Here is a 25465-nt window from a genome sequence, read left to right as displayed (position 1 = left end):
GAATAAAAAACAGCCGGGGTAAGACAGAATCCAACTGAGTGCAGTATTTATGTCCCCATCCTGACTAAGCTCTAACATCTTTCAGCCTTTATTCTTTATTTTTCTTTGTTTCTTTATTCAGAAAATTATTTCAAAGTGAGCGAAAATGTCCCCATAGAACAAACACAACAGAATCACTTCACTAACCTAATTGAAGCCATGATTTTTCTTAAATAATAGAGCTGCAAAAAATGAACTCTAATGCAAAACCAATGAATTTTGAATGAGCTTTCCTGGAATGTGAAATTCACAATAAAATATGTAAGATTTATTGATGATGATAATCCATACAGTAGTTTATGCAGTCTGATTTAATTCAGTCATTTCCTGTTGAAATATAAACACTATTAACTACAGCTTTCAACATAATTAGTGTACAATATTATTATACTCTTTATACAGTACCTAAATAAATAAAAATATCTTTTTATTTTAAAGAAGTTGGCAAAACAGCTGACTGAAGCTATATAATATATATTGTGTTAAAAATACATGAAATAACAGCAGATTTAGCTAGAAGGCAATGATTCAACATTTCGTGATTTTAATCTTAGACATCTAGTAGATGTTATGTAAAATATGAACAGGGCAAATTTTTCTTTGTATCAAGCTACAAAAAAACATCAAAAAATAAACTTTGAAAAAATGTCCTGTGAGGCGAACAATACGCATGTATATACAGTATATGTACATGTGTGTATATATTGAGCAGCCCTACTAAGTGTGTAAGTTTGATTGCAGTTCCCATTTCAAAGTCACTTCTCACTGCAATTATTACATCATCTTACATCAGTTATTTAAGTGGATTTAATTATGTATTCAAAGTTATTTATATTATATCAGAATACAGCTTAGGGGGCTCAGCTTTGCTTGCAGTTCACATGAGCCAAACATGCGGGAGCTTCTCTCTCTGCTCCACTGAACTCCGGCCCAGTTTAACCCCTGCATTATAGATGCTTCAGCGTGAGTCAGTGTGCTGTGCTGAAGTTCAGATTAAGTTATAAATACATGTATTATTTTGTAGCTAGTTGTGACAGAACAAACAAATTCGTTTTCAGTCCTGTTCTGTCCCTACTCAGTGCATACACATACACAGCTTAACAAGTTAATACTAATTTCCCCATTAAAAAGTTTAACATTTTGCTAGCTTGGTACAGTTCACATATTTTACAGTTTAAATGTATGCTACTGGGACACATTTCTGTTTAAATAGCTGCCGGTACAGTCATTCACATTCAAACACTCACCTGTACTCTCTTCCTGGTCTGGCAAAGGGCCCAATCATTGTTTAAGCTGCCCTTATATAGGGCCTGAGCAAAATTGGGGCATGCTCACTGGGCCCATTTTGGGCCATACCATTTTGAGGGGGTTCTTTCCTTTTCTTATTTTCATGTTTATTTTATTGGATTGTGGCCTATGGTATGCATAATTATTTTTTTTGAGAATTTAATTTTTCCATTGTATGTTTATTTGATTTATTGTTTGTTTTGTTTATAATTGTATCCCCCTGCAGTGGAAATCTGTTGGTTTTGGCTGGGTTGGGTAGACCAGTGGTGGCCTATTTAAGGCCTCATTTCATGTTGGTTAAGAAATGGTAAAGGTATGGTGGAGGTTAGCCATGGTTGGTTAATATACGAACCAACGTTACACATTTGAGGAAAAACTTGATTCCTCGTGTAAATTGGTTGGACTCAAAACTAGAGTGTAAGGTTGGACTGGGACAAGTGTAAATATTAATACTGTCAAAGTGAAGACAAGTCTGCTCTTCTGTATTTTGAAGAATTTAAATGAAATGCTTAATTCAAAGCAAATATGCTGTTTATGTCTCTTTTTTGACAGTGGGAGGAATTATTCCACTGTCAGATTAATGTAATAATTGCTTTTTATACATTGTAGGTCAGGCTTTTTTTTTGTATATTTTTTGTATTTGTCTAAACAATATTTTTATCCTCCTTTTATTAAAACTTGTTGCTCAGTGTTTCCATTTTATCTTACCATCCAAGCATTTCATGTGGGACCTCATTTTTAACATGGTGATTTTGATCAGCTTTAGCTGAAGACATGTTATAAAAAATACACAGCTCTGGACTAGCACAGTTTCTGAATCAGTTTCTCTGATTTTGCTATTTATAGGTATATGTTTGAGTAAAATGGACATTCTTGTTTTATTCTATAAACTATGAACAACATTTCTCACAAATTCCAAATAGAAATATTGTCATTTAGAGTTTTTATGGGTCTTTGCATGTTCTCCTCCACCAGTCTTGCACGCTGATTTTGAATAACTTCATGCCACTTCTGGTGCAAAAATTCCAGCAGTTCATCTTGGTTATATGGCTTGTGATCATCCATCTTCGTCTTGATTATATTCTATAGGTTTTTAATTTGTTAAAATAAAAGAAACTCATAATTTTTAGGTGGTATCCTTTTTTTTCCTGAGCTGTATATTTTTTATTGGACAGAAAGTCTATATTCTAATAATATGTTTATTATATTATGCTTTTGTTTTATGATAAAAAAAACACACACATCACTTTTCTCTCATTCATTTTGATCCTGCTGGACAGTGTTACTATTGCATAGACTGAGAAATAGCTCCCTCTAGAGGACAAACCACAAACATCTATGCAGTAAAGATTAGAATATCTGAGAGAACATTTCAATTCCATCAGCAGTGTATGTGAGTGTGATTTTTAGGATTCTATAAGGCTGAAACAGATGTGAACTGACAATGAAGTAGCAACTCATAAAGCAGCAGCATCCTAAAGCTGAGCCTGTAGATTTAAAAAAAGTGTGAATGCAATCAAATCCTCAGAGCAATGCTCCAAAATCTAGTAGAGACAGTTACTCCAACAAAAGTAGGATAAACTATTTTTAATACCCTTGATATCAGAAGAAACACTGAATGACTAGATATCCATATACTTTTCTGCATATATAGTATTTTATAGTGTACAGTGTTTTTGTCTAAAGCAGCTTAATTGGTGTAGCTAGAAATTACTTAGCCATTATTACCCAACACAATTAACTAGACTAGACTTGTAGCCATTCTTATTTAAATTATCATCACATAGTATTATACTGTAGCAGCTGCTTTCATCTGCATTTACCTGCATTAAAAGTAATAAGATTTGTGCCAAGAGAAATTGGATCCTTTAAATTCAGACACAAGAAAGTCTCACAGGAATAAAAATAGGCTCTCTAATACATCCTTTTTGGAACAAGCTATTTTCAAATGAATCAGCATTTTAATACACAATTAAATGTTCCTTAAGGCATTGATTTAATTTCAAATTTATTAAAAAAGTTAATTTTACTGTTTAAAATGCATTACACGAGTAGGAGACAATCTCTTTAAAGTCTGTCAGTGTTTGAACCCAGAATGCTTTTAACTGTTTTGCATTATATTTCATCACTTGTCCTTTTTGCTTGTCTTTGTCTCTGCAGGTGCAGGAAACCCCATGTGCAAGATCGCTGTGGTGATGTGCAGGAGCAAAACAGTCAACCAAAATGACAGGTATTAATCTGTTCTTTTATATTATGAACACAGTTCTGCTTTTGGAATTAGTGTTGAAGTCAAAGGTTTGGACGAACCTCTAATGATTCAATGTATTTTCTTTATTTTTTTTTTATGTTTTTATTACATTGTTAATTTTATACTGGAAACATTAATCTATAATGTGGAAATTAAATTAAAGCTGATGTCCTTAAGTTTTGGGATTTAGGGCCCTATCTGGTGAGAATGGGTAATTGCACAGAGCATCCTGAATAATCATTTTAAACTGGGTTGGTGTGATGCGGTGTTCTTTTAGAGCGGATGAATCCGATTCCAGGTTATGTCTAGTCAGAGAGAGTTCTCACTCCTTCATTTCTTTGTTTTTACTATGAGTGAATAAGCTTCTGAGCTCCAAATTGTCCCTTCTGAAGTCTCCATTGCTCCACCAGCCACTTGTGTTCAGTAAAACTGAGCAGGATCCTCTTTAAGAGGCTGTACGTGTGACGTAAGTACGTAAAGACGTGTGACGTGGCCAGAAGAACTCTTGCGAAAAGCGACCCAACACTCCAGTTTTTAGAATTAATATATTATTATGTATATGGTCGTTCCAGCAGACTGGTGCAAAAAGTTGTTCAGCTTGGTTTGATGGCTTGTGAACATTCATCTTCCTATTGATTATATTCCAGAGGTTTTTAATTTGGTAAAATCAAAGAAACTCAATTTTTAGGTGGTCTCTTTTTATATTTTCCAGAGCTATATTATATATTAGATTATTGTTACAATACATTGTCAAGAAAACTAATACCAAACTAAGACTGTGGTGGTACCTGGCTTATTACTGGGGTGGCTCTGTCTTCTATATCTTCATTTAATAGAGTCACTGATAGGACCAGAAGGAGTTAAAAATAAACCTGGATGGGACCCATGTGAGATTAAAATGGGCTGTAATGATGAGGATTATTTGTCTTAAGCAGGCTTTTTTTATTTAAGTGTGGGTGTGTACATTAGCACCAGGCTAATTTCATCCAGCCTAGAAGCTCCAGAAAGAATTTCCACTTCACTCAAAACAACGTCCTCTGTGTGAGACGCAGTGAAGAAATACACACACACACACACACACACACATGGGCACTGGCTGAGCGCAGAAGCTGTGGTCAGTGTGGAGGTCTGACTGTCTGCATTCCTCTCACTGAACCGTCTCTAAACACAATTCCAGTCTTCAGCCTTGACCTGCTCTGCAGTTCAACACTCAGACTCTGACTGGCCTGGAGTTACAGAGGGATTTCCGATTCCAGATTTTTTGGAAAGACAGAGGTAGAGAGGGTTTTGAGGAGGAGTGGTCTATTTCTATTGAAAGAAAATGAATGATTAATACAGTGTGTCATGATAAAAAAAAAATGAATGTTCTAAGGCAGAATAGAAAAGGAGTATTGAAGCTCTGAGTAAAAACTGTACAGTCAGTCTCAGTGGAGGGCTGCTGTGTTCTGGTGCAAAGCAGCTAAACTCCAGGTTAATCCAGATGCTGGTTTGTGTTTAACATTTGTAAATTTTACAGACAAAATACATAATATAATACATAATATAATTCTTCCCCACAATTTTGTCATTTCAGTGGTCAGCCAATCAATGCACATTTTGAATCTGTTGACACAAAATGTAAATAAAATGAACCCTTTTGATAAGTAAGCAAATATAATCCATTTCTTCCTTTTATTCTGTATTTTTATTTAACTTTTTACATTAAAAAAACAAAAAAACAAAACAGTGTTCTATTAAGACTATATATATATATATATATATATATATATATATATATATATATATATATATATATATGTATATATATATATATGACGTATGCTTTTCTTAAATATACCTTTATCTGTTTTGCAAACTTGGTCTTTTACTGTAATAAAGGCACCTTAAATAAAGTAACTTACATTAAAAAACAAAACAAAACAAAAAAAACAGATTTTTTCTAAAAGGGAGAGGTTGGTTGAGATGTGGTTAATGATCGGAAAGGCTTAAATGCATGTGTAATTCTTTACATAAAAAATATGTCTTAAATATATAATGGTATCAATGCTTTTAAATTATTCTATAGCATAAATAAGAGAAACGTAATATCAACCAGACACTTTTTTTATGGATTATGAATTGGCCATTTTAAGCCTGAGCCAATATACAACCCCACATTTTTACCCCTATTACCCCTAAACTGTTGAGTTTACGCACAGCGCCCTCTTTCATCATCTTGGTGCAATAAACAGACATTTTTTACAGACTGCACGAATGAGAGATTTTCAGAAGGTGACAAAACAATTTAGTGTCTGCAGTATAAAACAGAAGCATTAATAAATACAACAGCACTCTTTGCCTGTAGACACAGGAATGTAAAATGTGGGCATGTGGCTGTTACACAGCTGTTCATCTATTTTCAGCTGTATTTGACCACGCTGCCAAATCCATTTGAGCAATACATTAGTGCCACATCTGACCACATCTTCTGTAATGGCTGATTAAACATGAAACATGTCCTTTCTGTTTTTAAACTGTCTCTGAAAATGCATAGGAGTGAGAGAGAGGAGCACGATAATGTGAGTTTATAATACATATATTGATTTTACCAAATTGAAAACCTCTGGAATATAATCAAGAGGAAGATGGATGATCACAAGCCATCAAACCAAACTGAACTGCTTGAAATTTTGCACTAGGAGTGGCATAAAGTATCCAAAAGCAGTGTGTAAGACTGGTGGAGGAAAACATGTCAAGATGCATGAAAAATGTGATTAAAAAACAAGGTTATTCCACCAAATATTGATTTCTGAAATCTTGAAACTTTATGAATATGAACTTGTTTTCTTTGCAATATTTGTGGTCTGAAAGCTCTGCATCTTTTTTGTTATTTTAGACATTTCCCATATTCTGTAAATAAATGCTCTAAATGACAATATTTTTATTTGGAATTTGGGAGAAATGTTGTCCGCAGTTTATAGAATAAAACATCATTGTTCATTTAACTCAAAATTATACCTACAAATAGCAAAATTAACTTATATATTAGTAGAGATGCACCAGTGTGGGGCAATGCTGATGTCATGTATTACACATTTATAAAATACAAACACACTACACACCTCATGTCTTTATGACTTTAAAGTGAACATAAATAATATAAATGATCTTAAATCAATCGACATTAAAGTTTTGGCCAGTTGTAAGAATGCGAAGGCCGATGATTATAAAGCTGATACCAATATAATTCCACTATCATTGAGTATCCCTATATATAAATGTAATCAGTGCAGAATGTCACATAATGAAAGCGTTCTCAAAAGTGAACTACTGTATTAAATTATATAACTACTTATAACTACTTATTAAAAGAATAATAAGAAATTGCCAGAATCATACAACTATTGAATCAGTATCAGACAGTATTCTACATTTAAGAACACATAGAACCATCGAATCATCCCTTAACTAAGGGTTAATAGGTTTTTTTTTTTTTTTCATTTTTCATTCTCTCTCACTCTTTTCCTGGACGTCTCTGTGCTGTTGAGTGTGTGAAAGCAGGTGTACAGATTTACTTGTATGAGAATGTGTGTGTGTATATATATGGGTGTGGTTGAGGGTGTGAGAATGTGAGAGTGCTGTACTTTAAACATCTGACACAATAACATCTCCACCCAGCAACCACACTATCCCACACTGTTCTCACAGATGTAGATAACATACTTTCCTTCTTCTTCTTCTTCTTCTTCTTTCTCAACAGTATTTAAGGCTGTGGTGTTTTACAGCATTAGAATGTATTATTTTAGAGTAATATTAATACAGTGTGTAATGAAGAAGAAAGAGTGATCTGAGGCAGAGGAGCTGTGGGGAATAGAAAAGGAGTCTAGAACTGTGTATTGGCAAAACTATTGACTTACAGGGGTTATGATTCAATATGTTGCTATATGTAATATTTTAAGCAAGATGATATATTGTGATTTGAGAATCGATGTTATTGCAAAACAATATATTTTGATCATTTGATATATGGATATTTTCTTATTTTTTTATACTGAAGACTTTCTTAAAGAGATGGTTTGGTTAGTATTGTTTATTGTACAGTAACTAATGATAAAAGTAAACAATTCCTGATTAGTATTACTCAGTTGACATTATGCAGCATTTCATTCTACACAAATGTAGGATTGTTGGCTGGTTTTAAAAGAGTAACATACATCCTAGATATGGTTTATATATATATGTATATATAAATACAGCTTTGGAAAAAAAAAAGTGATCACTTCAGTTTCTGAATCAGTTTTTCTGATTTTGTTATTTATAGGTATTTGTTTGAGTAAAATGAACATTGTTGTTTTATTCTATAAACTACAGACATTTCTCCCAAATTCCAACTAAAAATATTTAATATATTTAGTTTAGAGCATTTAGTTAATAGAGAAATGAGAAATGGCCTAAATAACAAAAAAGATGCAGAGCTTTCAGACCTCAAGTAATGCAAATAATTCAAGTTCATATTCATATATTTTTAAAAGTTCAGAAATTAATGTTTGGTGGAATAACCCTGGTTTTTAATTACAGTTTTCATTCATCTTGAAATGTTCTCCTCCACCAGTCTTACACACTGCTTTTAGATAACTTTATTCCACTCCTGGTGCAAAAATTCAGGCAGTTCAGCTTGGTTTGATGGCTTGTGATCATCCATCTTTCTCTTGATTTCATTCCTGAAGTTTTCAATTTGGTAAAATGAAAGAAACTCATGATTTTTAAGTGGTCTCTTATTTTTTTATATATATATTATGCCAAAGGAAAATGTGTACTCTTCTTTTCACTGACATATCTTTTTGAGGCAGTCCTCCAGTCCTTATTTCTTGCATTTTTTGATATTGTGATGTATATCACAGAACAACATAATAGTATGTAAGGCATAATATACATATTTTTTAAACCCAACTTTTTCCAATACACACCCAGTATGTAGGACTCCCTGTGTTACACAATGCAGAGCTGGAAAGGTGATGTTTAACATGTTCTTGCTCCCAGTCACATTAAGCCAGGCACCCTCGTCATTTCTGACATTTCTGACGCAACATCATTGGACAGCTCTACATGTTTGGAGGAGAACACTACCTGCCAGTCCTCTTACATCAGCTAACGGCCTCCCACACTGACTAGCATTACACTGAGTGATGAGCAGAGAAAGCGAGAGCCTGTCGTCTCCCAGACGACTCCCAGCAAAACAGGCTGCGCCATCGCTGGAGATCGATCCTGCAATTACTTAATGATTGACAGGGCCCGAGAGTTTAATATGCAGATCCGTAAGCCTTAGCCTCCAGGCCAGTCTGTTAATAAGCGTGTATGTGCATCCATGAGTGCGAATGTTTCTCTCGCTCTCATTTTCTCTGCTTGGTTGTCTTCTCTTCTTCATCTGCTCCACAGGGAGACACTCTCTATGTATTAGAATTCATCTCTTGCTCTCCAGCTCTTTCTGCTCACGACCTCACCTAAATTTGACAAGAAGGTTTGCCGCAGAGAATGCGATGACTTTGTTAGAGGAGAGAGAAACGAGAGAGAGAGAAACTTCCCTCTGTCCTCATTTACTCTCCGTTTGCATTTAATACAGTATATCTAAAGCCTGTTCTAGTCCTGCCCACTGAATAACCAGCCAGCAGCAGAGTGAACTGAATGTGCGTAGGGACATTTTTGTAGTAGTTATTTTTGTAACTTTCAAACTAGATCAGATAAAAACAAGCACATAACAGTACATTGCTGGAGTGGTTTACAGCTCTGGAAAAAAATAAGAGACCACTTAAAAATTATGAATTTCTTTCATTTTACCAAATTGAAAACCTCTGGAATATAATCAAGAGGAAGACAGATAATCAAAAGCCATCAAACCAAGCTGAACTGCTTGAAATTTTGCACTAGGAGTGCCATAAAGTTATCCAAAAGCAGTGTGTAAGACTGGTGGAGGAGAACATGGGCAAGATGCATTAAACTGTGATTAAAAACCAGGGTAATTTGACCAAATATTGATTTTTTTTTTTAACTATTAAAACTTTATGAACTTGTTTTCTTTGCATTATTTGAGTTCTGAAAGCTCTACATCTTTTTTTTTGTTATCTCAGCCATTTTTGCAAATAAATGCTCTAAATGACAATATTTTTATTTGGAATTTGGGAGAAATGTTGTCTGTTGTTTATAGAATAAAACAACAATGTTCATTTTACTCAAACATATGCCTATAAATAGCAAAATCAGAGAAACTGATTCAGAAACTGAAGTGGTCTCTTCCATTTTTTCTAGAGCTGTGTGTGTGTTTTTCACACTGAGTCAGTGTTTTGTATGTGTGTGTTTTTCAGGCATGGTCAGCACAGTATGATTTTGGTTCCTATGGACACACCTGGAGTGAAAAAGATCCGACCGCTCACTGTGTTCGGACAGGATGGTGAGTTTCAGGTTTCACTACACTACACTGCACTAAACTAATGAATGCATTCAGCTACTTAAATGTGCACTCATTGCTGACACAGGCAGAATATAGAATAGGACTCTCTGGAGCAGATAAACATAAACCCTGTCCCATGTCTAATGCCATTTATGGACTAGATATCTACAACCTTCCCGCAGTGAGCTGTGGAGCACTGGATTGATAGTGATCTGTCCAGTATTTTTAGGATGAGTTGGGGAATTGGGGATGAAGTGAGGGTGGTGATCATCCAATATCTTGACCCCAGTCACCCCCACACAGCAGTAAAATCTGGTAGAAAGTTTAACTCAATAACAGCATTTTGCATTATTATTATCAAAGGTACATTCTGTACGAACTGAGAGAGAGCGTGTGAAATGGCTACAGCAGTCAAGTTTTAAAACATCACGGAGTAGTACAGAGCACTACAGAGTAGTCTGCTCCGCCCACCCCTTCCTAGATGCAAAGCTTATTTGGGTTGCCAAATTCAGCATGCTGAATCTACACAATCTACACAAAGTTTAGACTAGTAGGAGAGGCGGAAAACGTAAAGTACGAGCGAGAGGAGAGGAGAAATACAGCAATTCTAAACTCTTCTAAAACCCGAGTTATATTGACTGTATGTTACACATGGGAGACCTAAAGCTTCGCTATGTGCCGTGCGAGCGCCGCACCTGAGATACAGCTACACCTTGCCAACCTAACTATCTCTCTCAGGTATTTCTGTTTTTTTTTATAGCAGCTGCACACAGATCACTGAAATGAATGCTAACACTCAATTTTTAAATTATTTTAACACCAGTCCCAAGTAAGCACATCTAGTGGTGGTGATAAATTAACGTTACCTGATTAAATTAGCTATAGCCAGTTAGCTTAACTTACCTGTTCAGGAGCAAAGTAGCAGCTCTGGGACGGTCTTGTGTCTTTTTGAGCTCTAAATCTCCAACTTTCAAACTCACTGCCAGTATTCACTCTTGTTATATTCCTGCTTTGGTCACTGAGCATTCTTAAGACATGCTGAGGCTTTTTAAGCTGTGCGGCAGCTGAGGTTTTTAAAACTGAACCAGCTCTGCTAGCTGGTAACCTCGGTGTGGGTGGAGTTAGTGTTGGGGAACGAGCATCAGGCGGAGACAGAGGGCAAAACAAACACAAAATCCACACTTAAAATAGGAACGTACTGCTGAAGCCGTGCTGACAAGAGCTGCCAGTACTTTCACTCAACATGTTTCCTTAATATCTGATGATACATCCTGATCATTTTATCATTTACTACTGAAAATGAGTTACATATTGGTCCTTTAACAAGACAAAGACATTTAAAAACAGTTTAAATAAATAATTGAAACTTTAATTATATAATGATGGCATTTCTGTCCCGTATGAGTGTTTATAATCTTTCAACCATGAGTGAATGTTTGAAGCTTAACTGCTCACTTCAGTCCTCAGTGCTTGTGGCCTGTACAATGCATCTCACAAATGTCCTCTGTCTATCTGTCTTTCTTTCTTTTCTTTTCTTTTCTTCTGCTGAATGATGACCTCTGTCTGTCCTCCTCATCTGCTGATTCTGGCAAAAGCTCTTTCCTTTTTTCTGTTTTCTTGTCGCTATCCATTAATCTCATTGATATATGTGTGTGCAGTGAGACAAAGAGCCGTGTACCGCAGGTCCTCTGGAATCCAGCTGAGTCTGAGATGTTTATCTTCCTGCTCTTTCTTCTCCACAGATGCTAGCCATGGCGGCCATTTTGAGGTCCACTTTGACAACGTGCGCGTTCCTGCCTCCAACATTCTTCTAGGTGAGAGACTGTATATACACATGCATGTGTGCATATTTAGCTTGTTTATTGTTGTAAATGGGTGTAATTAGATTTTTTTTGTATTAATAGGCAGAGCAGTATTTATTCAAAATGCAGAATAAAGTATTAAATACATTATGTAGATACTGCTATATATGGTTGCAGGAACTAATTGCTACTTCACTATTCTGAATGGCTTTTTGTAGTGAATTATTGATGCATTATTTATTGATTACACTGCATATGAAGATTCTCCTTAGAGTATTTTGAGGCAATCAAGTGCCACAAGAAAATAATTACAATAATATAAATTTTCCCAAAGTAATTGTAAATACAACCGAAAATAATGTAATGGCTTTATCTACACTGGCAGACTAAATTTCAGGATAACAGTAACTAGTGTTGTTTTCACTGACAACAATCAATACAACCCACTGTGCTACCCACTGTAACTCCAATCATAATTTTCACTGCCTTGCCTGGAGCACATTGGCTAATATTTAGCCTAACTCACTCAATATAACACCTCGCAACTTCACATACAGATGGAGGCATCCCCAAGTCGTCTTTTAGCAATCAGTTTACGTACTGCTGTTCCATGTATTTTGCCATGTAATTGTCTTTACTACTTGTTTTGTAACTTTTGCTTTTTAAATTTTTATAATTTATATTTTTGTTCTTGTTATTTATATAATTACACACTTCTAAAACTACAGAATAGCCCAAAATCAGTGTGCAGTCCCTCTAGGTCCCTCTAAGTCCCTCTATTAAATAAATAGTATTCTTTAGTATGTAACAAGCCTTGGAGGTTAGAGGATTCATATAATTAATAAGCTTTCTAGAAATGATATGCAACCTGTGAATTAATGTAATAGCAAATAGTAATAGCAGATAATTGTTGTTGCATGTGTTTTCAACAACAAAAAAAATCTATTTATTAATAGCCCCAAAGCCCTTACAATCACCTAAAGCTCTCACAATCTTCTACAAGGTGATGACAGAACAGGCTCCTTCCTACCTGCACTCACTCCTTACCTCCCGGCCGCTGCGCTCCTCCAGTGAACGTCGCCTCGCTTTACCAAATAAACATTCACACAAAGCAATCCAGACTGTTCTCATACAGAGTTCCCCAATGGTGGAACAAACTACCCTCCACTACCAGATCAGGAGAATCTCTCTCTATCTTTAATAAACTCCTGAAGACAGAGCTCTTCAAAGAGCACTTACTCTCCTAACACCTCTAACAGAGTAACTACTTCTAACATCATTTCCTTCTTCCTCTCCTTCACTCCTCTATCCCATTATTTCCCTTTGACCTTCTTTAGGCCCTATCTAAATATGTTTTTTACCTTTAACTTCTATTACTTTTGGACTTCACCATTTTAAGTCGCTTTGGACAAAAGTGTCTGCCAAATGTAATATAATAATTGTAAAGTAATGTAATGTAATGTAATGTAATGTAATGTACTGTACTAGAGCTTAGATTATCTGGCCGAGATTTTCCACCACTTCTCTCGGGTCGGGTCGGGCTCAAGAAAATGGTCTGTGATGTAGGAATCTGTTTTTTAATGCTATTTTTATTTTATACAAAGCTATGGTGTGATTATCACAATATAGCAAAGTCACACTGTGTTTTAAAAAAATAGTTACACAAGTTAGAATGTTATTATCATGCTGCGCTGGGGCTCACACACACGTGAGCTCCTCCACTTGTCTGATTTGACTTGCAGCGCAAGTATGCGCCTGTTCTTAATAAACATTTTTCTTAAATAATAGGTCTGTGCTTCTTCAGTGTTGCAATGATAATTTACATAATCCTGAACAGATTTCGCTTATTTAAACAGCCCGGAAATTATTTTAAAAGCACAGTTTTAACGCTCTACTTACTAAAAAAAATGTCAGGTTTAATTCAGGCTTGGGCTCAAAATGACAGTGTGTGGGGCGGATTGTGCGGAACATGCACATGCTCGGGCAGGGTAGGGTCAGACTTTTTGGGCCTGATCAAAGCTCTATATATTAATGAAAGCACAGATACCAAACTTTTGACAAACAGGGTGCAGTGTATGTATTGCAGTGGACATCACTTTTGAACATTTTTGTGTTGTTCATTTTGTTTTATTTGGGTTGTTTTCAGGTGAAGGACGAGGGTTTGAGATAGCCCAGGGCCGGTTGGGTCCAGGCAGGCTGCACCACTGCATGAGAGCCGTGGGTGCGTCTGAATATGCTCTGGAGCTCCTGTGCAAAAGAGCAGCCAGCAGACAAACCTTCGGGAAGAAACTGTACCAACATGTAAGTGAAATATATGTGTAAACATGGCCCTTTGTTCTCATACACAGACCTGACTTGGAGATTTTTCATTCACCCACATTATCACATTTCTCACACTGTATGGCTGAGGACTCAAGTAGTTTATATGTGCATCACTGAAAGGGAGGAAACTGATCCTGCATCAGTAGAAGCTTATAGACATGCGTGTATATTGTACAGTCTTTAATTATGTACATATAATACCAAGTTCATACTACAGGACTTTTTGAGTTATCAGTCATTGTGCTGTTCACACTACACGACTGCTTGTGCTGTAATTGCGAGTTGAGTTTAATTGTTGAGACTTTAACGCTACATGACTGATCGGCGACAGGGGGTCACAAATTACACATTTTTTTTTGCTGTTGGAAAACGCAGACTCACCTGGCTGCTCTCCAGAAACACATATTCACAAGAACACACCAGAACTAAACACACACTATGTCATGCCAGAGAATCTCTATAGAGGAGAATACACACTTGTAGTGAGTCCAACATGAAGTAACTAAACAAAATCAGAGTTTATTAATGTCCGATCAGATTTATACTGAAATATGTACTCATGTCCTCAGAACTCAGACTCAGAACTATATAAAATGTTTAATTTTGAACTCCAGCCTTTTAAACTGTCTCTACCTGTATTCCCAAGATCAGGTCATCAAATAATCAGCTCACTGTAGCAGTAATGCTAGTGCTTTACCTACAGTTGAAAACCTGTTTTCTGTAGATCAATAAAAATATAGGCACGGTTATTATACTTTTATAGACAAATACGTTGTTCTACTTTCAAAAATTAAAGAAATACTCAGAACAAGTAGTTCATTATTATATATTTTTTTATCTTAAGTTTTTAGCTTTTAGCTCAATTCACCCCATTCATAGAGGACTCACTTGCGGGCCCCCTTTAGAGTTTAACAGTCATTTTATGATATATTAAATGTTTTGGACCCGTGGTTCTCTGTTTTTTTCATCATTTTATTGGCAGTATGTATAGCCACTGCTCCTGACACCCAGTCGCTGACTGGGTCTGATATCTAGCATGCCAAATATTTGCCAGGCATATGTGACTGGTCAGTGAACAGTCAGCAACAGCTCAGCAAGCATCTTTAGGTAGTTCACACTAGGCAACTGAACGAGTGCAGAGAGGTCCTCAGTTTGCCTCCGGGCAGAGTTTTTGTCTGCGATCAATAAAAAACTGTCGGCAACTAAAGAACTGGGCTAAAATTGTGTAGTGTGAACATGACATAAGAAGACTTGAAGCACAACCAATGATGACCACAGGCACAGGTTACAAATGGTGCTGCATTTGCAATATGTCGGCAAGCCTTTATTAATATGATCTTCATTAAAACGTCAATCAATGGCATCTGTTTGGCTATTTTCCATTTTGCAAGAGAAAAATAAGCAAAGCTGTGATCTAAAGTGACCAGTTTATTTTCCTGAAATAAGAATTATAGCCAAGCTCTCTAACCACTGGCACCCATTTACACCCACTCTCTCTCGCTCTCTCTCTCCCCCCACTTTGTATGGTTTGGCTCTGTGTACAGTGTGTTTTAGTCATGCTGTATAACCAAGGCCTCAGTCTCCTGGATCCATAGAATAACAACCTTCAGGCATTTTTTCAGGAACAAATTAAGATGCCTCTTATTTCTTGAACTGTTTTAAGAGTCTTTCTTTTTGTTTCACTAAAACAAAATGGGCATTTAGTTATTCATGATGGTCTTTTAACACCAATTAAATAGAATATATAGTTTTGTTATTGTATTATGGTGATGATGAAGGAAAAATCCATTTATGAACAGTATTGTGAAGAAATGTGAGACTGCCTTTAATTTATTTATTTCATGCTTCATTTTATTAGTGGTGTGCCTTCTCTAAGGAGGATTCACTCTAAATACCTAATTAGTGACTTTTTTCCATTATAAATGAATCCAAAATGTCTAGTCAGCGGTGGCTCTGATGTGGTCCCTTTCCACTAATGTGCAAAAGTGGAGGGTAGGCTAATTAATTACACAGTTCTGCTCTTGTATTGTACTTAAACCCACTGTTTTTCCTATTGTTTTTTATGTGCAGTGTAATTAAATGTCCCAAAAAAGAATTGCTTAACTCATGCTTTAATTTGAACGGTAATGATTGCGGACGTCTGCTCCCATAATGCTTTGTGGTGTGAAACAGAGCAGTGTACAGTGCTGGACAGGAGTGTGGCCTGGGCAGGGTGGAGAGAGGAAAGTTTCTGACAAAAAAAGTTTATTCTGTGAGACTAAAGAGAGAGCTGTTCATAGTCTAGCAGCTTGTTTAAGCAGACACAGCCTGTAAATGTGATCAGAAAGCGTGCTGTAAGATGGATCCTGGAATAATATGAGAAAAAAAGGAAAAGCTTCTTGTTTTGTTTTTCTTGAGGACGCACTAGTAAAGAAATCAGCATTAAAAAGGACTAACCCACTTTAAAGTAACAGTGCAGTTAAGATATGTTTTTCCTAAAATTTGATTTAATTCCCAAAAGTTTAGATGCTCAATACATAGGTTTGTAATTTGTTATTATTATTATTATTATTATTATTATTATTATTATTATTATTATTATTATTATTATTATTAACAAAAAATTTAGTTAAGTACTGCAATTATTGCTGACAATTCAGGTCAATTATGTTGGTGCCCTCTGCTGGCTGCTCAGAACCATTATTAACCTTAGAATCGCAAACTATACTTTCTTTAAATATACAGTTTTCGATTTGCAACATACAGTACCAGTCAAAAGTTTTTACACCTTGAATTCAGTGTTTTTTCATTATTTTAAAATGTTCTGCATTGTAGGTTAATACTAAAGTCACCCAATGAAGAACATATGGAATTATTTAGTAAAAAGAAGTGTTAAACAAACCAGCATATTTAATATATTTTAAATTCTTTAAAGTAGGCACCTCTTGCTTAGATTTTTTACCTTTTTGCTGTATTATTGTTGATTTATGAGCATGAATAACTTAAGCCTAATGTTTAGGACTGTCTAGGAGACATATTCCTCTGCTCTTCTTCTATAGAAGAAGGCTAAACTGGCTAAACTGCTTTGTGAGTTTTTTTATCAGTTTAGCCAGGTAACCTCAGTTTCATTTCCATCCAGAAGGAGAAGAGCTGAGAGACATTTCTACTGGAAAGGCATTCATTTATTTTGCTTCTCACTAGTCCTGCCTTTTTAATGTGAATCAGCAGCATCTCGTTTTCTGGTTGCTGGTTTACATCAACATACACTACCAGTCAGTTTGGAAACATATTAAATTCAATGTTTTTTCATTTATTTAAAAGTGTTCTGTATTGTACATTAACTATGGAGAAAAACAGATAAAATGATTAAGTAAACAGGTAAAACGTGTTTCAACAAACAAGAATATGCTTAGATGACAGATTTGCACATTTTGGCTGCATTTTTGCAGTCAGCTTCATGAGGTAGAATCACCTGGAATGATCAGCTTTCAGTTAACAGCTGTGCTGAACTCGTCAAGAGTTAATTACTTGAATTCCTTGCCTCTTAATGTGTTTGAGAGCATCAGTAGTAAAGTTGTGAAGATGTAGCATTGGTTTACAGTGAAAATCCCTATTTAAGTAGTGTTTTAATCCATATTATGGCAATAAATATAAAACTGAGTAAACAATTAAATATATAAAAATATGAAGTGCAGTCAATCTAAAAAAAAAAAATTCAGTAGTTTAGTCAAAAAGATCATCAAGAACATTATGATGAAACTGGCTCTCATCAGGACCGCCCCAGGAAAGGAAGAACAAGAGTTTCCTCTGTTACCCAGGATAAGTTGATCAGAGTTACCAGCCTCAGAAACAAGTATTTTGGTTTTTTAACACTTTTTAATTTGCTACAAGATTCTGTATGTGTTCCTTGATAGTCTGGATGATTCAGTATTAATTTACTATAGGGGAAAAAAACATTTAAATAAAAACATTGAATAGAAAAGGTGTGTCCAAACCATTGACTGATACTGTACACGGTTACAGTCTGAGTTTGATGTGCTATGCACTACTAGCTCCTTATTTAGATTGTCAGCAGCTGTTGCAGCAGATGTTTTGGTGCCTATGAAAATTGATGCCACTATTTAAAGTGAAACGGTAAATTTAGGTTAGTATAAACTGAAAGAGATTGTTTTGAGTAGAGTTTTGATTGGTGTGCCAAGTAAGGAACATGCTGCAGATTGCTTTTGTCTTTGGTAGATATTTTTAATAGAAAGATATTTAACTTTAAGTTTGTGTTGTTGTTTTTGTGAATATAACTGATGTTTTTTTTGTGTTGTAGGAAGTTGTGGCTCATTGGATAGCAGAGTGTCGCATTGCTATTGAGCAGACACGCCTGCTGGCTCTACATGCAGCTCACACACTGGATACAAAGGGGAACAAGGCCGCGAGGAAGCAGGTAACTAACACATACATGAATATATTTGCAATATATTTCGTTTATTTGCACGAAGTTGACATTCTGTCATTTCCTTTTTATTTGTTTCCTTATTTTATTTTCTATATTTTAAATAGTTTTGTACTATTGCTTTTTAACTTATTTAGATTATTTTTTGCATTGTACGTTTATAAGACAAAATCTATCTTGATTTTTAATGGCCTTCAACCACAGTAAGAAACCTTTTGGTGGCCAGAGTACATTCAGAAAATAGCTCAAAAAGTCAACTTCATTTTTTAGAACCACCATCACATTTTCTGAGTTGCCCAATTGGGAAACACTAATCTGGCAACCCTGTGAATATAAGGAACGAGTGAATCACACATTCTGGGAAATTGCTTTCCTTCAGATTTTCTTGCACTATTCTGTAGCCCTTCAGGGAGGCAGGTTTGCAGTACCGTGGATTAAAAATGTCCTGCTCAGTCAGTTAGTGCTTGTGGACAGTATATTACTGTTTATTTCTCAGAGGATAAAAATGCATTAGTCAACTGTGATGCATTGATCTGAAAGTCATTATTATCCAATTAAATGTTTGAAAATTAACAATATATGTATGTTTAATAATTTAATTATAATAGTAATTGCAATAAAGTGGGTGTGCATTTTTGACCAGAATAATATTTAAACTTTAAAATGTCTTTTTTTGGATAAATCAGATCAGATAGTGAATTACTTCCTAAATAATAGAAGTTGCTTTGATTTAATATTACATAGTAAGATCAGCTTTACAAACCCAATATTAATGCATACTAGGGGTGGGTGTTATGGCTGTAAAATAACTTATATTAGGACATTTTTGCAATAATTATATATTTGGTGATGTAACAAAAACTTTATAAAAGAAATTATAATAATATCTAATAATACTGCAACAAAATAAATGGTAACACTTTACAATTTGTCTACATCAAATAACAGTACGTACAACATTAATATACATTGTTAAATAGTAAATAATTAATTTCTCAAATAATTATTTATAGACACTAGTTAAGACATATTAAATATAACTTAATGGTATTGCTTAAGAATGTTGTGAATAATAATGAATTGAGATATTAGTTTTAAAAAATGTAAACGTTAATAATGTATTAACTAGTGTTAAATAATAATTAGTAAAAACATTCTGTTGTAATTGCCTTTTAAATATTGTACCTCTTATTGTAAAGTGTTAACAAATAAAAAATTAATTTTTATTTCATACATGTAACAATTTAAAACATTAAAACTAAACTAAAAGAAACAACAATTTTTCTATGTTGTAAAGAATAGTAACTTTAGTCAGATTTATAAAATAATAATAATTTTATGATATTATTTCTTATAATATTGAACACCCCTAATGCATATACACACACACACACACACACACACTGTGGTGTGATTCTGAGGTCAGAGAAGTTGAACTGATGTCCATCAGGTGAACTCTGTTGAACCACACTGTTCAAAGAGATCTTATAATAGAAAGCCTGTGTTTCAGCCTCTCAGCCCACTGTCTTATCTCCTCACACACACACACACACACACCTCGCATTCCTCACTGTGTTCCATTACCGGTCCAGCAGGGGGCATTTACCCACAATGCCATTTCCCTGGGGTGGTAATTATGTTTGGCCATGTTGTCCTGCTGGCTGTAGTCACGGCAACGCGGCATCCGGCTTGCTCGGTAGTGGCAGTGTGAGCGCTGATCCCATTAACACTGACTGCCCGCTGTGTTCCCGCACAGAACCTGTATCTCCAACCTCTTACTGAAACCGTGCTGTTTCACAGAAAAGCCACACTGCTTCAACACACCACCCACCGAGGAGAGAGAGAGTCTTATTTCTCTCTCTCTCTCTCTCTCTCTCTCTCTCTCACGGCCCCTCTCTCTCTCTTACACACACACAGTAAAAAAAGGACCAAGTCTGCAGAATTTTGGTTTACTGTACTATTATGAAATACCAAACAAAACTACAGCAATAGATGTAAAGTACTAATTAAAGTATGTGTTAAACACCAAGGACCTGGACGTTAAGCATAGTCTTTTAAATTGTTAAATGAGGACACCCGCTGGTTCTGGTTGAAATGTAAATGGGAGTTCTTGTAACACCCAACATGGTGTCTGTTTATGGATAATGTGCTGCCCTTGAGCAAAAACAGCCAATCATCTTGCTGGTTAATCTGTGAGTGGTAGAGGGTCTGCCTGATAGAGAAATGGAGATCTGGAGATATGGAGATCTGCGCAAGCACAGCAGCCATAAAAAGCAGAAAGATCACAGGCCGAATATCTTATAGAACAGAGGTATTTAATTAGAATTCAGTTTGGTCCAATTAGAGAAAATTTCGTCAGGCTAAGGTCCGGACCGTCGCCAATGTTAACTTGTGTTATAATGCTATGTTTATTCTATTTGATTTTATTTATATTAGATTTAGGCATGCCTGTCATAATAATAATTACATGAATGATAAATCGTACAATATATGGAGAAATGTTTGTTGAACCTGGCCAAAATATCAGCTTTTTAAAAAAAAAAAACAGCAGTTTTATTTTGTCACTTACTTTTTGTCCCCTGGGGGCTGCCTTAGTGTTGAGGTAGGGTTGTTTTGGGAGGAGAGAGAGAGAGAGTGCGCCTGCGAGTGAGGTTTTTTTTTTTCTTGCTGAAGAGTTCAGGTGGAGTAAAGTGAAATATTTTGCACTCTTTTCTGGGTTGTTTCTCTTTAATTCCTTCAAGTAACCCCGCTCGTTTACATTACTGTTAGTATGTTTTATAAAGGTAGTATTTTAATTTCTTTTTCTGGTGCGCACCAACTGTATTCTCATCTTTTCTCGCTTTATTCTCCCACTTCTCGCCGCCTGCTTCGCCAGTGCGGCTCCGCGCGTTTGCATCTGCACAGATCTGATTGGCAGAGGAGAGCGCTTGGTGATTTTACAGCACACGTGATTGGTCTGTAAGTTTACTGCGCTGCAAAGCGTGTAAACCATAAAGACAAGAAACGTTCCGCTGCTTTAAATGAACACTGTCAGAATTAAATTCTTCTCTGTAGTTTATCGGTTTGGGTCTGGATCGGACAACGTCTGGGTCCGGACCCGGACCACGGTCCGCCTATTAGTGACCTCTGCTATAGAATAACATAATTATAACAGTTATCAACAATACAAAATAGGAGTGTAGTGACTTATAGTTTTAGTTACTGCCTCGGTTGTTTTAGGATGCCTCCTGTTTTTTATTTTTTAACTGATGAATGGACCACTCTCTCTCTCACCACTCTCTCTCTCAATTACTTTATCTAGATAGGCATGATAAAGGTGGTAGCTGGAAGGATGGCGAGTAAGGTGGTGGACTGTGCCATTCAGGTGCACGGGGGTGCAGGCGTGTCTGATGACTTTCCACTCGCTCACATGTAAGTAAACATTTGCAGCCCTTTAATGTTGTTTAGTTTGCATGAAGCATCAATGTTGGAATGTTATATGCATACGTTTTGGGACGCTTGGTCAAATCACATTTTTCTTGAATTACAGCCTTAATCTACACATTTCTGCACACTTTAATGTATGTTTAATGTAGTGTATTTGTTAAATTTATTATACTGAAAAATTAAACATAAAACATTTGCTTGTGCAAAAGCTAAGACACATTCTCCATACTGTTTTTTATGTTTTCTAATTTGTTAAACTTATTAACTAAACAAAATGTGCTTTAAAATGAGCAGAAAAGTGTTGTGTACAAGTTTGTTGCATGGCGCTTTGTTAGCTTATTTGCACTTAGGCTACGTTCACATTACAAGTCACATTGCTCAAATACAATTTTTTGCTCAGATCAGATTTGGCGGTCTTGATGGTTCACATTCACAAATGTAAGTAAACTGTATCTGTGTGTAATGTGAATGAATCTGTCCCTGAAACGCCTCACATGCGCACATTGATACATGTATAAACATCGCCTTCTTCACAAACAACAAAAAGAGAGACGACTCGTAGCTTTATAAAGGTGAAATGGATGCGTTATCAGCTCATATGTGGAGCATCTTTTGCTGGAGTGGAGAGTAAACAGCTGGTCTGAAGTACATGATCAGGTCGAGGAGGAGAGAAAAGATCAGGTGGTTTGCTTTTGCTGTTTTTGCAGCTACAGCTGCACAGCTGCACCGAGAGATGTGTGGAGTATAAGAGGAAAGGACGTAGCGCATGAGTAAAAACAAACAAAAAAAAGACTGAGCTTGGAAGCATAAATATCGCATGTCCTACGTATCTGATTTAGAACCACATATGAAAGTAACTAAAATCTGATAATAATAAAAAAAAAAACAGGTTTGGTATGTTCACACAGCCATGAAAAAATCCGATCTGAGCCAAATATAGCAAAAAAAAATCAGATTTGAGTCACTTCAGCCTGGGAAAGTGAACGTAGCCTTTAATATGAGCAGGGGCACTTAAAAACAATATATACTATCAAATATACACTAGTCAATGCAAAACTCAAACCTCAAAATTTGGCAGTTTTACAGAGGTAAAAACGGTGTAAAAGCTATTTTAGTTTAAGTCATTTTATTGGTCATATCTATTGGTCTATAATTAAATTTTGAGATAAAATAAAATCAATTGCCAGATTCAATCACAAAATAAAACTCAAACGCAACGCAAAGATGGATATACAAGGTTTATGTGTGACTGCAGTGAAATATAATAAAAGGTAAAAACTTTGTCTTGCTTTCTGTTTAATTGGCAACATCAAAATATTAATTTATGTGTTTATTTGTTTGTTTATTGATTATTTGTTGTATAACTTGAGTGCACACACACTGTCTAATATGACTACATATATAATGTATATGTTAAGATGTGTTTATTGTGCTGTGAAGCTTAAAGACGTCTGATTGTGTTCAGGTATGCGTACGCACGGACACTGCGTCTGGCTGATGGTCCTGATGAGGTTCATCTCTCCTCCATCGCTCAAATGGAGCTCAGAGATCAGCTCAGACGAATGAGTGCTAAACTCTGAGCATCAGGTTCACACTGTTTCATCATGGATGCTGGAGACCACCTAGCAACCTCTCTGCAATGACTCTGCAATTACTTATTAGTGTGTAATTGGTAATTGACCAGGTAACACACCTATATAATCAACCCTTTCTATCACTGTCTAACTGTCAATCCACACTGAGTTTAATCAGCTCTGAAACAATGACTGATTCTGCAATATTTCTGTGCTTTGTGCCTCATCTATCACGTACTGAAACTCTGACTTTCTGACTTTCTATTGATTTCTTTATGAGCTCGGAGTGCTCGCAATATTACAGCGTGACATTTTGACACATGGTCACTAAAACTAAAATGAATGTTCGAGTCAATGCAGCAATCTTTTTAATCAGGAAACATTTCAAGCCCTAGATCAGCCTCTAATGAAAAAGCCTGAAGTATCGACTCGGCCGATATGAAGATCACCAAGCTGAATCTACAGTTTTAATAAAATAAATGTGCTACATGAAGTTCTTTGAGTGATACCACAGAAAAACTATTTTTCATTCCATAAGGAGCCATTCCGAAGACAGATGTGGTTGTAAAGAGCCTTTAAATTGGTGAAGGGCCTTGGATATAAGATATAAGTCTGATATCAATATGAACACTATAAGTGTATATATATCATCACTCACATATTTTGCCAGGCTACAGAAGACTAGGGGCCCTATTTTAGTGATTTGTAGACAAACCATCAACCGTGTAGCTTGATTTAGGGTGTGTCAGTGTGTCTTTGCTATCGTAACAACTGGAAAAGTACACCTTGCGAAGCTCGAAACACTTAAAAGACATGCACTAATTCTCCTAAATAATTATGAGTGTGTTTTGGGTGTAATGTGCAATAAATGTCTGACTGTGTTGTTGCTTTCAGACAGTGGCTCACCTGTGTTTTCCGTTGCTAAGATAGCAATACGCCAGAAATTTCAAGACCATCACACTCATCATTGTAGATACTGTATATTCACAAGCATTGTTGCTATTTAAGTGACGCAGGTACAAGGTATGTAAATAGACTGTTGGCGGGGTGTTAGATAGCAATAAGCATTGAAACAAGGTGTAAGATAGAGCCCTTGGTTTTGTTCAGCCCTTTCTGCTCAGCTTGAATGCAGTGAAATGATAGGAGTATCCTGTAAGCAACGTTATTCATTGATCAATGCTCTGAATAATGTATATTGGAATACTTGAACTGCTGTTGTTGTTATTAAAACACATTTTCTATCATGATATAAATTGATATTTTGATAGATACTGTCAAGCACAATTTTATATATCAAGTTCTTTAAAGCTTTTCAAAGGTTTTAAACACACATCTCCTGCTTAAGGAACCAAAAGTGGTTCTTCTATGCCATTGTTCAAAGAACCATTTGTAGAATCTTTTTTTTTATTTTAAGTTTTAATAGCTAAACTATCAAAAACATTTATCATGACTCATTAATCATCAGTTTGACATATTTTTCAATTATACAAAAAATGTGTAATAATATCTTTAAAAATGCTGGGTGATGGAATGATGGGTACATTTTTATAAAATACCAAGATGTCTAATTTTTACTACCTGTCAAATCATTTAAACACTACTTTTTTATTTAAATAAAGATAATTTACTTGCATTTGAGAACCTGTCTTCATTACACACACTCACAACACATCCAGAAGAGGCACTGATACTGTTCATTAAATCCTGTCTGTCAGTAGACATGCTTATGTTTCTCTCCTGCTCCTGGAACCGGAGCGTGTTTCCTCTCAGCTGCTGTACTTCAGCTCCAGTTTAACCTTCATTAAATCATATGATGAATGGATGCAGTCAGAGCACTCCTGCATGTGTGTATGGGGGTGGAGGTTGGTGTGTGTGTGCGCGTGTGTGTGAGAGAGAGAGAGAGAGAGAGAGAGAGAGAGA

At 35.7% G+C, this 25465-nt stretch overlaps 1 protein-coding gene across 1 annotated transcript in view; it reads left to right on the top strand.

Annotated features, from left to right (window-relative positions):
- The window catches only part of acad11 (acyl-CoA dehydrogenase family, member 11), a 113899-nt gene extending 88721 nt beyond the window's left edge, over window positions 1–25178 (top strand). Inside the window, exons 14-20 of the mRNA XM_049463505.1 lie at window positions 3487–3556; window positions 9913–9998; window positions 11741–11812; window positions 13947–14101; window positions 18420–18536; window positions 21847–21956; window positions 23437–25178. Of these exons, the coding sequence (XP_049319462.1) occupies window positions 3487–3556; window positions 9913–9998; window positions 11741–11812; window positions 13947–14101; window positions 18420–18536; window positions 21847–21956; window positions 23437–23551 (725 nt within the window). The 3' untranslated portion in view covers window positions 23552–25178. The remainder of the gene's footprint in view (window positions 1–3486; window positions 3557–9912; window positions 9999–11740; window positions 11813–13946; window positions 14102–18419; window positions 18537–21846; window positions 21957–23436) is intronic.
- The last annotated feature ends 287 nt before the right edge of the window (window positions 25179–25465 follow it).

Source organism: Astyanax mexicanus, chromosome 1 (assembly GCF_023375975.1).
Source record: "Astyanax mexicanus isolate ESR-SI-001 chromosome 1, AstMex3_surface, whole genome shotgun sequence".
NCBI lineage: Eukaryota > Metazoa > Chordata > Actinopteri > Characiformes > Acestrorhamphidae > Astyanax > Astyanax mexicanus.
Note: the sequence above shows the minus strand (reverse complement) of the source record. Positions and strands in the feature narration are given on the sequence as shown.